The 13298-nt window shown below is 35.5% G+C and overlaps 1 protein-coding gene across 5 annotated transcripts in view; it reads left to right on the top strand.

Moving 5' to 3' along the window:
• The window catches only part of Dennd1b (DENN domain containing 1B), a 226575-nt gene that overhangs the window by 66179 nt on the left and 147098 nt on the right, over positions 1–13298 (top strand). For all 5 annotated transcript variants that reach the window (XM_035444915.1, XM_035444914.1, XM_035444911.1 and 2 more), the window contains 2 exons: positions 1943–1992; positions 3939–4058. In XM_035444915.1, coding sequence (XP_035300806.1) covers positions 1943–1992; positions 3939–4058 — 170 coding nt within the window. The remainder of the gene's footprint in view (positions 1–1942; positions 1993–3938; positions 4059–13298) is intronic.

Genomic DNA, 13298 nt, shown 5'->3' with positions numbered 1-13298 from the left:
TTATATTTCACCTGAAGTTAAGGAAGAAAGTAAGTTCTAGGAACTCGGAGGACTTCAGCTATTGATCTTTGTGCATCCTGCTTATACTGTCAGGGAGAACAGTCAACAGCATAGCTGCTCTGTCACTGACATAAGCTGAGAGGAGGTTTTTTTTTTTTTTTTTTTTTCTTCCTTTCTCTATACTGTTTATACACTTGTCTATAGACCTGCTGGCTGGTTGAATTTTAAAGAGTGAAGAGGTTTAAAGACTTGTCCCCTGAGGGATGCTTCTGCCAGTTGGGAAGCGAGATGAGGCTGCTTTGCAGAAGTGTGTTGCATGCATGTTGCTTATGGAAAAGAGGGGGTGTTTGTGAAAGATTAAGCAACTAAGTGAGAGGCTTCCTCCTTAATTTGAGCATTAAAATCGATGTGAAATGTACAGCTAGTTTACATATATTCAGAGGTAGGCATTGACTTTGGGTGCTTTTTATTGTTTCTGAATTATGTGGGCAATTTTGCAGAGTTTATCTTACTACTCTTTATAGGTGTAGTAAATATGGTAAATGACTTCATGTTATATGACACAAGATAACAATTAAGCAGCAGTCAAGTGAAAACAGCTGTCCTCATTTGTAATGAGCTGTTTTTCAGTCATTTATTTCATGTCTAGTGACTTCTTTAATTACATTTAGCAAAATGTTATAAAGAGTAAGATAACTTTCTCTAAACATGGGCCTGTGCTCCAGCTTTTAATGGCACACATTCATAAGCAAGCCTGCATACATGCCCTAAGGCTAGGATGCTTTTATTTCATAAATGATGTTTTTCTTTGTTTCTGTGAGTTAGTTTTCATGAAGCTATCTTAGGTATTGTTATTGGATTTCTACAGTATTTTAGTTTAAGCTGATAAATTTAATTTCCATATATATATATATATATATACATTTAAATTAAGAAATTCACTATATTTCTATTGTAGGCTAATGCATTTGAATCTCTCTGATTTTACTGGGGCTTAGTTTTTCTGATAAAAGGTATTAGTGGAAGTGACTGCTTCTTTAAGACATTTGCTCCTTCGCTTTTTAACAGGCATTGTCTTTATTTTCTGCTCTTTTGTGAGATCACCTAATTTCTATGATGTCTGTAATTATAGGTGGAACTTTAGATTCAAAGTTAAATTTGAGTGTCTTGCTCAGCTGCACCAAAGTGCATTTTTGTTTTCCAACTGTCTGACAGTTGTTTGCATTTTAATATTTAATTTAATAAATATTATCTCTGGATTTTAATGAAATTGTCTGTTTTAGTAAAACATTGATTTGAATATTTAGTTACTTAATATTTTAATGTTTAACCATATTATACTAGAGACTTATTTTAAGACACACTTAAGAGGGCTATTTGAAATAAATTTAATATCAAATGTTTAAACATGTAAATATATATTTTAGATTCTATACAAAATCTTTTAATTAAAAAAAAACATTTGAGTATGGGACATGCAGAGTTGTTATACTTCTCAGTAATTCATTCTGCTGCCAACTTCATTCCCTTTTCTCTGTCTGCATTTTAATTGAAACAACATTTATATTTTTGAGTCAGAATCTGTGAAAAGTCCCTGTGGCTAGCCTGTGGTACAAGTAGCAGCAGACACAGCTTGCCCATATGGTGCAGTGCTTCTTGTGAGATCCATATGGCCTTGTTGAAGGGGATCCCAGCGGGGATTCGAAGGGTGTTAATACCCTTCAGGCCAGGCCTTTCCCCCCTGGGGCTTCCGGGCATTGTCAATGCAATCTGCCAAAGCACACACTTAATTCCTTTTTAATAATCAATTATTTTAGTCTGAGAACCTGTGCCTTTGTCTTAAAAATACTTCACCCGCCCCTTGAAAATGTCTCAAAAAAAGTTTGAACTGCATTTAAAAACCATTCTAAAACATCCCTTTATTTTGAATTTGCATTTGTAGGAAGTACTGCAGAGCGTGCCCAAGTTCTGTTTTCCCTTTGACGTGGAAAGGTACAGTATAAGTTAATAATTAAGATAACTTTATACTTTCTTAGCACACATTTCAAAATGATTAAATATACATTTTAAGAAAACTACGTGTATCTTCATTTTCTTCTTCTATTTAAACACTGGAGATGAGAGGTTCAGAATTAGGTAATTAGATAATGCCTACCCGATTATTCTTTTAATTCCTCTGCCATGGCCAGTGAGGAGGTCTTAAAGTAATGTTGGCCACGGGTTATGTTTCTTCTTTTTATTCATCAGGTATAGATTATAAGCACTAGCAGAAAAGCATGTCATTGGTCTTTGATCAGGGTCTTCAGATGGTCTTTTAAAACTAGATGTATGTCCCCTGCTTTCACTCCCAGCTCATCCTAATTGGAAGAGCATCTGTGTGATGTTGTGAACTCACTGTCAGTTGCCTCCCAACAACAGCAGCATAGAACAGTGCCTTAGTGCAGCTGCTGTGGGAAACTTCCCCTGTAGCTTTGAAAATTCCATTGTGTTTATATCTCACTGGAAATACCAAATTAACTTTTTTTATGTAGTTAGAATGTAGTATAATAGATATCTCTGGAAATAATGACATTTATTGTTTTTCATATGGTTTATCACCATTACTAGTTCTATTTGAATGTAATACAAAAAGTTTTTAAAAGAAAATTTATTTTAGTAAGACATCTTGCCAAGGATTAGTGAGATTGAAATTTTAGTGTGTAGATTGTGAAGTGATCTAATAATGTTAGTTGATACTAATAAATATTGCTGATGAAAATTATTTTCTTACCTTATTTGTGGAGAATTAATTGTTTTGTCTTACTCCAACATTAGAGTATTAAATCAATAGTAAGAACAAAATAAAGGAAGAACAATTACAAGAGGATATTATAAATCTTTGAATATTATAAATGCTTGAACACTAGAGAACACATTAATCACTGGAGGATTTATTTGAAGTTTATAAAACCAGAAAAATCACTGTCCATTTAAATGTATACTCGCCCTGGCCATTTAGATATGTACTTGTTTAGTAACTGGTGTTTTGTGACAAAATAATTTACTGTTTTAGAACACCGTAGCAATTTTTTTGTAACATTTCAAAAATCCATGTGACTATTTTAAAACCAAAATTTATATGCCATCGATATTTTACTTTGGGACAAAGAACCTCAAGTTCTATTTTGGTTTCATGAACCAGTGAGTGGAAGTATGTTGATGTATTTTAAACAGAGGTAAGCATTCTGTCATATTGTTCTTTATGCTGAAGTGTAACATGCCATTAGGTTCTATCCTATTTACTTTGAAACCAGGTAAAATTCATTACAGATAACCTAGTAGGCTTCTTTAGTAGGAAGTATATTCTTTTAAGTTGGTGTTTGATTCTGCAGCTTATTGATAGTTCTAAAAGATGGTGCTAAAGAAAAACACCAATAGTGCTTGGTGTGATGTACTGTATTGGGTAAGAATGTCAACAGAAGGAGCAATTCAGCATGGTGGCTGGCAGTCACTATCACAGGATGAAGCAGCATGTTTTGCTATCCAAGCATTTAAAATTTGGGAAAAGTAGAACACCTTAGACAAGAAAGAGGCTAGAGATGAGTATAGAGATTGAATCCGTTGTTTTTTCCCACAGGGTGAGTAACCATGGCTGCCACCTCATGATGTATTTTATTGGTAACTTACTCTTCTGGAAATGTAGGATGAGTGTTGACTTCTTAGTGGGACATTTGATTGTGTTGACATTCTCCACTCATGTGCTGCCAGAACTTATTGTGATGTTTGACTCGTGACTCATGAGTTTGTTGAGTTGTTTGACAGATTCATGACCCTTTAGTTATAGGACATCATTCCAGCTTCTAGAACCCAGAGATGAAGCCAGTGTAAATACTAGTCAAGCCTTTGTGTCCTCAAGAAAATGAGCACAGATTTAATGCTATGATGTTGTTGTATCTTAGGGCCTCTCAGAATCAAGTTGGACAGCACTTTACCTTCGTACTGACAGACATTGAGAGTAAGCAGAGGTTTGGGTTCTGCAGACTCACGTCAGGAGGCAGTATCTGTTTATGTATTCTTAGGTGAGTAATTGTAACCAACACTTGGCTATAAAATAAATTATCTTGCTTTTCTGCTTTATCATGTTTGGGGTTTCAAAACAAAGTAACTTTATAATTTCTTGCTTGTTCCATCTAAATCCAAGTAAGTGAGAAATTATCTCCACACATAGAATAAATTATTTACCAATAACATTAGAAACTTTCTTAAAAGAACTAAATCTTTTAAAGGTGTTGTGAGTTTATCACTGAAAATTAAATATTAATATGTGAGTTGTTATATATATATAAATAGGATAACATTTATTAAGGTTAATATATGCTCTTTTTTGTTATTGATGCATGTGTGATTTTTTTTTTTTTGTGACTAAATTTCTGTTTTAAGACAAAGGTTGCAAACTTGTAGTTGGAGTCCAGAATTTTGTTAGGCCACTGGGTGTTTTAAAAATGTTGTTAACTTTATATGTTTTAGGAAGTTTTGTATAAAATTTATATTCCTAATTCCTTTTGAGAAATGGGGATATCTGCTAATTGTAGGTCTGGCTTATCTCAGTGGAAACAATAAGCTGGAAATAAATAGGGTTTAATTATTTGATGATCTTGCTAGATTTCATAGTCCCCTCCTGAAAAAGACAGTGGTCTGAGTTGTTGGCAGTTGAGAAATAAGTGTTTAAACTTAGAGTTTCTGTAAGATGTCATGGCGAACAAAGAATCCAGATGTAGCCTATAAAAAGTAGAATTCTTTACTATCATTATATAACAAATACTGGCAATTCTAGGCTCAATAAAATGATTATAGAATAATAATATTCAATTTTCAGATTAGCATATGAAGAAAACCTTGTGTATTAGTTACTTTTCTATTGTGGTGGTTAAACACCATGACCAAGGCAACTTATGGAGGGAAGTGTTTATTTTGGGCTTATGGTTTTGAAGAGCCTTATAAGAGTCCATCATCATCATCATCATTATCATCATCATAGCAGGAAGCATGGCAGTAGGCAGCAGGCAGCAGGCATGATGGCAGCAACAGCTGAGAGCTCACTTTCCAAACCATAACTAGGAAATCAGAGACCCAACTCAAAATGGTGCCAACATTTTTAACTGTCAAAGCTGGTGGGTTAGTGAAATGCTTTCTCCAGCAAGGCCACACCTCCTAAAACTACTAAGATAGGTACCAACTGGGTATTAAGTAAGTATTCAAATGCCTGAACTATGGGGGATACCTCATTCAGACTAGTGCACCTTGGTATAAAATTTATGGCTTCTCTGTTCATTTTCTATTAAGATATATTAGTCAGTTACTGAGAGGCAGGCATGGTAGCACATGCCTACAATAGCAGTACTTGGAAATGGAAGCAAGATGATTGCAAATTTGAGGCCAGTCTCTGCTTTATAGTGAGATCTGGGATTTAATAAAAACACTCCAAACAAATGTTGGAGCTGGATAACTTTTTCTTTATTTGAATCAAAATGGATAACTATTTTTTAGAATAAATGTGCTTTTATTGAGGGACCATTTTTTTTATTCTTTGTGATAATTATATTTAAAACTTATGCTTTGCCAAAAAGAACCTTATGTTTCAAAGTATAGGTTGATTTTTTTTTTCCCAGCCCTGTATGGCCTGGAGCTCATTATGTAGAATATGCTGGCTTCAAACTCAGTGATGAGCCTGCTTCTGCCTCCTGCATATTGGGATTGAAGACAGACAATGCCATATCTTGTTCATGTGTTGAAATTTTTAGCTGGAGAAGATTTTTTAGATAGTGGTGTGGAGTTGGAGGTTTAGGGCTTTAGTAGAGTGAGACTCTTTTATCCTAGTTTCAAAACTAAGTTTAAAGGGGAACATATTTTTGTGTACTCTAACAAGTAGATTTTTTTCCCTATGAAAAACCAAGACAATAGGCACTTTTTAATTTTTTCTAGGAATTTTTGAAAAATTTCATTAAAAATCAAAATTTATGGAAGAGTTCCAGGAGTAAGCGAACTGCTGTACATATATCACTCAGATTCTCCAATAACATTATCTCTCTCTCCTCATCCCTTCTCTTTCTCGAAGTTTTCCCTAGTATTTTTAATGACCCATTAGAGAATAAGTTATAGACATCATTGTTTAGATTTGAATCTGCATCCTGCAAGTTGATTTCCTGATACTATTTATAATTAAAGAGTTTGAACTGTTTCCTGTTTTATCTTAAAAATATTTTGAATATATTGAACCTCTTAGTAAGCCACAATAATTGATGTATAGTTACACTAGTTTATATAAGTTTCTTGTAGTTTTTAAAATAGGGAAAGCCACCATTATTTCAAAAATTTATGTAAAACATGAAATATACTTCATATATATATATATATATATATATATATATATATATATATATGTCTGTCAGCCAGTTGTCATTAATTTATAGAAGTTATTATGTTGACTCAAACTTGTGCATTTGGGAGTACAGCTGAATGTTTTTTTGGATTCCTGAGTTAGAAATAGTTTTATTTGAAAAAATGATTATATTATGTGAATATAATAAATTAAAAGTAAAAACATATGTTAATAAGATAGCCTTTTATAATGAGTATCATTGGTTATTGGGGTTTTTTTACTTAAAATGTTCTTTTGTAGTTAGTCTCTTTTTGGTTGTTTGATACTGATTCTTGTGGGTAACAAATAGAATGAGTAGTAGTACTTCGTGAGACATCCTGAGGAAGCTTTTAAGCTAAATTTGTTTCCTCTGGGATTAGAAAAGTGTTCCAGGCTTGATGGGGTGTATCCGTCTTTGTCCTTCAAAGTCAGGGGCACTTTAATGTTAGTGTTAGTTATCCCTCCTCATGCCCCCCCCCCCCCCTGCTCTGCACTCCTATTCCCCCGAGGCATTTAACCAGTTCTGTTCCATCATTCCTCTTTCCCTCTATATCACTGTATCTCCTATCTCTTTCTCCCACACTGTTTTTCTAATTTCTATGGCTTGTTCAAATGAAGTGTGCCTAAGTTTTAAATCCACTATCCACACATGAGAGAAAAACTTAGATATTTATTGGCTTAGTTCGGGTTTCTATGGCTGTGCTGAAACACCATGAACAAAAAGCAAATTTGGGGAGAAAGGGTTTATTTGACTCACACTTCAGCATTGCTGTTATCACTGAAGAAAGTCAGGGCAGGAACTCAAACAGGACAGGATATTGGAGGTAGGAGGCCATGGAGAGGAGCTGCTTACTTGCTTGCTTCCTATGGCTTGTTCAGCCTGCTCTCTTATAGAACCCTGGACCACAAGCCTAGGGATGGCACTGCCCACCATGGACTGATGAGGTGGGCAAGAAGTGCCCTGTCTTGAAAAACAAAAACAAACACAAATGAACAAACAAACAAAAAAGTTTCAGTCTTGGGGCCTTATGACCAAAGGTCTATTTGTGTATTTTCGTACAGTTTATCAAGATAAAGGATTAACTGTTGTCAGTATTTATGATTTAAAAAATGCACGGATATTTTTAAAACAGTTCATAAGTGCTCTGGTGACTATAATCTTCTCCTGTCCAAGTGTGCAGAAATACCGTACATGGATAATCTGACAGTTGCTTTTATTCTTACTTTTCTGATAAGCTGGCAATGCAATGCTTTTCTCCTAGAATTATGTTACCATAGCATTTGTTAGTTAACATGTTTTTAATTGCTGTTTTTCTTATTTAATTTTTAGAAGAAAAATTAAATTTTAGTACATTGTAATACTAAAATGACATTTAATTTGAGGCTTGTGGTGTCTGAGTTCTTTCTCTGAAGTGTCTGTCCTGGTTTAGCAAGATTTCAAAGCTGTCCTCAGAGATCACTAACTTAAGTCTTATTATGTTTAGAATTGCTTTCATATGCTAGCAAAGATTCAAGAAATACTCTTCCACCTCTAATTTCATTAACGTAACTTTACAACTATAAAAATGTCGCCAAGGGTTCAAAATGAAATACTCTAATGAGGAAGGCAGATTTATGTTGAAGGCTTTTGTAGCCCCCTTTGCTACCTGTAACTCACACCAAACTTGAAGGCTTCACACTCTTCCTTTGGAAAAACCTCTTCAAAGCAGAATGTTTCAATTTTGAACATTTTGTGTCAATTTTCTAGTGGACAAACAGCCTCTAGACATGAGAGGTTTTCAAACCTAAGGAAAAGTGTTTTCCTTACTTTTATTTGATTACTATGTGTTAGGTTCCTGCTGATCACTCAGGCTGGTAGTGGCAATTGACTATTTGACAAAAAGCATTTCCTCTCCTTTATTTAACCTTTGACTTTGGGATGTAAAATTTTTACTAGCACTATAGTGGAAGTCCCAGTGTGGGGGAAATTTCTGACACCACCAGATGCGCTTATGATTTTGTATATGCATCTGTCTTTTGCCTCTTGTCTTCACTGGATATTTAGGACATAATCTTACAATTAAACTGTAGCCTCCTGGCTTTTAGAAGAGTCATTTGTTTCATGTTTATATATTTACAAATTTATAACAGTCACACAGTTTGTTGATGCGGTTACATTTTCACTTTTAAAACATTCAAATGAGAAAGCAGATTCATTTTCCACATTTGGTTGACTGTTTTAACTCCTGACATTCTTATATAAAAAAAAGCAAAACAACAAATTTGAAGTACATTTGTAAGTACAAAAAAAAAGGCGAAATTTAAGTTACTGGTAATCATTTTAAGAGTTTATATGTTAGTTAAGATTACTTTGAACATGTATTGCTTAGAAATTACCCAAGAAACTAGAAAAACAAACAATTCCTCCCAATTAAAACCCATGAGAGTATTTCTTACCCTTGAAGGCATATATGATTTATAATATTTATTTTATGTGAGTGTTATATTCAAGTAAAAAGTTTTAGACAAAATGTTGCTATTTAAAAAGAGTTGCTATTTAACTTGCCACGAATTTTGCTACAAAAGTGAAATCAAATCTTGCTAAAACACTGGAGTTATTTCACTCTTTGTGGCCCATCAGAAAATGAAATCAGAGGTAGCATCCTCTGTTGAGCACTTGCTTCCTGTTATGGGTTGTGGATTTAGTTTGCTGCAGGGATCAGTCAGGCAGGAGACCCAAAGGAGAAATAGGTTAGGTGCCTCATTACAGGAAACTGAGGAAAGTACAGTGCCCTGAACAGCACATGGCATGAAGGAGGACCTCTCAGCCCCAGGCTTTTGTTAGAGGAATATTGTGTGGGTAGAGTCCAGTTCTTATAATTTCTAGAGGAACAAGAAATTGAGATTTTTCAAATGTTTTATCTGAGATTTAGAAACTGACAGCTTATTATATTAAACACAGCCATAAAACTGCTGGCTTAGAAAACAGAGCCCTGGGTTAGCTGGCTGCAGCTGCAGATAGCCAGTCTGCGACCTCTCCTCTACATGGTTGCGGATTTGCAGTAGAAATGCCTTTGCTTTATCATGTTCCTAGTAGGATGCCTGATGTTTCCAGACTAATTCCACTTAGATATGAGTGCTATGTTTATTTAAAAGTGTGAATGATTTATTGCAATGAGCATCTCGTCACTGAGAACCTGCACGTGTTCGCACTTGGTTCTTTGTGCCAACTATAGTACAGGCTGATGTGTCAGGGAATGATCTTGTGGAAATCTCATTGTGTCTTACTATTTCAAAAATGTATTTTAAAAAGAGAAAACTCATTTGTCATTGAGTTTTGGGCAGAGTGGTAAATATGGATCTAGTTGCAGCCATTTACTTTGACTAGCACCATTTGTTCACGATGCTGTCTTTTTTCCAGCGTGTATTTCTGGCATTTTTATTTAAAAAAAAAAAAAAACAAAGAAACAGGAGTGCATAGGTGTGTGGGTTTATACCTGGGTCTTCAATTTGACTCCATTAATCAACCTGTCTATTTTTATTTTATTTTATTTTATTTTTTTTGAGACCGAGTTTCTCTGTGCCTTTGGAGGCTTTCCTGGGACTAGCTCTTGTAGACCAGGCTGGAACTCACAGAGATCCACCTGCCTCTGCCTCCTGAGTGCTGGGATTAAAGGCGTGCACCACCAACGCTCAGCTAACCTGTCTATTTTTGTGCCAGTACCATGCTGCTCTATAGAACTTGAAATAGGAAGGGGATGGCAATGCCTTCTGCAGTTCTTTTGTTATTTGAGATTGCTTTAGCTATCCTTTTGCATGTGTTTCCATATAAAGTTGAAAATTGTCCTTTCAAGATATATGAAGAATTGTGGTAGAATTGTGATGGGGAAAGGTGTAAGCACGAATTCTCTTTGGTCTTAGTAATAAAAAACTCAGACTCAGGTATTGGGGTTAAAGCTGGAAGATCAGAGAAGCAAAATGGCCATCCACTAAAGAGTTCTTACCTCTGCTAATGCTCAGACCAAAGGTGGGATCCTGTCCTCAGACTGCATCCTCAGACTGCCTGCTTCAGACTGCTGCCTCAGACTGCCACCTCAGCCTGCCATGAGCTCCTGTCTCCTCCTGCCTTATATTCTCCTGTCTCCACCCAGCCATATCCCTTCCTGTCTCCACCTCCTTCATGCTGGGACTAAAGGCGAGTCACTCCAAGTGCTGGGAACACCTTTGTGTGAGCTCTGTTTCTCTTTCAGACTGGATCAATTTCGTGTAGCACAGGGTGGCCTTGAACTAACAGAGATCTGTTTGCCCCTTCTCCTGAGTTCTGGGATTAAAGACCACTGCCTGGCCTCTATGGCTAAGTAGTGTTGCTAGCTTTGAACTCTGATCTTCGGGCAAGCTTTATTTATTAGATCATAAACAAAATATCACCACAGAAAGTGTGCTGGATTTTGTCAAAGACATTTCAGCATCTAATGAGATGATCATGTGGCTTTTGTCTTTTGGTTTGTTTTTGTAATGGGTTACATAATTAATTTACTTATGTTGAACCATCCTTACATTTCTGGGATGAGGCCAGTTGATCATGGATGATCTTTTTGATGTATTCTTGGATTTGGTTTGCAAGTATTTTATTGAGTACTTTTGCATTTATGTTCATACGTGAAATTTGTTTGTAATTCTTTTTCTTCATGGGGCCTTCATGTGTTTTAGGTATCATGGTAATTGTGGCCTTGTAAAGCAAACTGGGCAATGTTCTGTTTATGTTTGGTGTGAGTAATTGAGGATTATTAGTATTAACCCTGTTTTGAAAGTCTGGGCTCTTTTTGATTGGGAGACATTTAATACTGCTTCTATTTTAATATGGGTTATATAGGTCATCTTAAATTGCTTATCTGATCTTGATTTAACTTTTGTAGGTGTTATGTATCAAGAAACTTATCTATTTCTTTTAGATTTCCTATTTGATGAAGTACAGGTTTTTAAAGTATGTTCTTATGAATCTCTGAATTTCCTCAGTGTTCTGTTGTTATATCCCCTTTTTCATCTGTAACTTTGTTAATTTGAATATTCTTTTTCTGCCTTCTAATTAATTTGGCAATGAGTTTGTCAGTCTTATTGATTTTTCTCAAAGAGCCAACTGTTTCATTGACTCTTTGTTTTTGTTGTTGTCGTTTTTGTTTCTATTTTATTAATTTCAACCCTGGGTTTGTTTTTTGCTGTCGACTCCCTCTGGATGTGATTTCTTCTTTTTTTGCTCTGGAGCTTGCAGGTGTGCTGCTATATTATTGTGTAGGCATTTACTGCTATGACCTTGCCTGTCAGAACTGCATTCATCGGGTCCCAAATGTCTGGATATGTTGTGTCTTCATTCTCACTCGATTCTAGAATGTCTTTCTTAATGCTTTTTCTTGACCCATTTTTCATTCAGTAGTGAGTTCATTTTCCATGAATTTCCAAGATTTCTGTTGTATTCACTTTTAATCTGTGGTGGTCAGATAGGATGCAGCATGTTATTTCACTTTTCATGTATCTGTTGAAATTTGCTTTTTTCTGAGCATGTATATTTTGGAGAAAGTTCCAAGAGGTGCTGAGAAGGTATCTGAAAGGTTCAGGCATTATGCTGGCCTGGCCCTGTTACCTGGCAGAATCCAATCAGGCAGTACCCTGGTCAGCCCAGGGTTCCATGGGAACTAAGTCTGCACGTAGATGTAAAGGACCCTTTGAAAAGACAGACTCCCGCCCACTTACTCTTTTGTCCTCTCTCTCATTGCTCTTTCACTCTCTTATTTAATCCTCTTACTCCCCCCCCTCTCTCTCTCTAGTCTCTCCCACCTGAATTAAACTCTATGATTAATGCATCTCTCGTTCTCATGTCTCATCTCTTATGCCTTTCTTATATTTTTAAACTTTTACAAAATAACATTTATGGTCCCGTGACTTCGATCACTTTTATAAAATAACAACAATATCATCTTTTGTTTTTTGGGTGAAATGTCCCACAAATACTTGATGGGTCATTTGGTTTATAATGAAAATTAGCTCCGTATTTGCTGCTCACTTTTTGTCTGGATGTCCGGTTTATTGGTGAGAATAGGCTATTGAATTCTCTGATTATCAGTGTGTGATGCTAAATATGTGATTTAAACTGTAGTAGTGTTTCTTTTACAAACTTTGTTGCCTTTGTCTTTGGGGCATAGATGTTAAGAATCCATGTGTCATGTTGGTAGATTTTCCCCTTGATTACTAAGTAGTGTCCTTCCTATTTTTTCTGGTTAGTTTTACTTTGAAGTCTGTTTTGGCAGATAGTAAAATATCCATTATCTGTTTACTTCTTAGGTCCATTTGTTTAGAATATCTTTTTACCCTGAGGTGATGTCTGTCCTTAATGTTAAGGTGTGTTTGTTGGATGTAACAGGAAGATGAATCCTGTTTTTGTATCTCTCCTGTTAGTCTGTTTCTTTTTTGGGGTTGGGGGATTGAAGTCATTGATGTTAAGAGTTATTAAAGAGCAGTGTTTGTTGATTCCAGTTATTTGTGTGATGTGTCCCCACCCTCTTTTGATTTTCTATACTGAGATTATTCCTGTTTTCTTGGGTTTGGTTATCTTCTTTAGACTGAAGTTTTATTTCTAGCTCCTTCTGTAGGGCTGGATTTATAGATAGATACTGCTTCTAATTTGGTTCTGTCTTGGAATGCCTTTATTTCTCCATGTATTGTGATTGGACATATACTGACTATAGTAGTCTGATTTGGCCTCTGTGGTCTCTTAGAGTATAGAGCATCTGTCCATGCCCTTCTGACTTTCAGAGTCTCAGTTGAGAAGTCAGGTCTTATTCTAATAGGTCTTTATATTTTGCTTGGTCCTTTTCCCTTGCAACTTTTTTTTTTTTTTTTTAAAGTAGATCTTGCCTCAAAAGTTTAC

Source organism: Cricetulus griseus, chromosome 5 (assembly GCF_003668045.3).
Source record: "Cricetulus griseus strain 17A/GY chromosome 5, alternate assembly CriGri-PICRH-1.0, whole genome shotgun sequence".
NCBI classification, from domain to species: Eukaryota; Metazoa; Chordata; class Mammalia; order Rodentia; family Cricetidae; genus Cricetulus; species Cricetulus griseus.
This window is presented reverse-complemented; position numbering and strand designations above follow the sequence as displayed.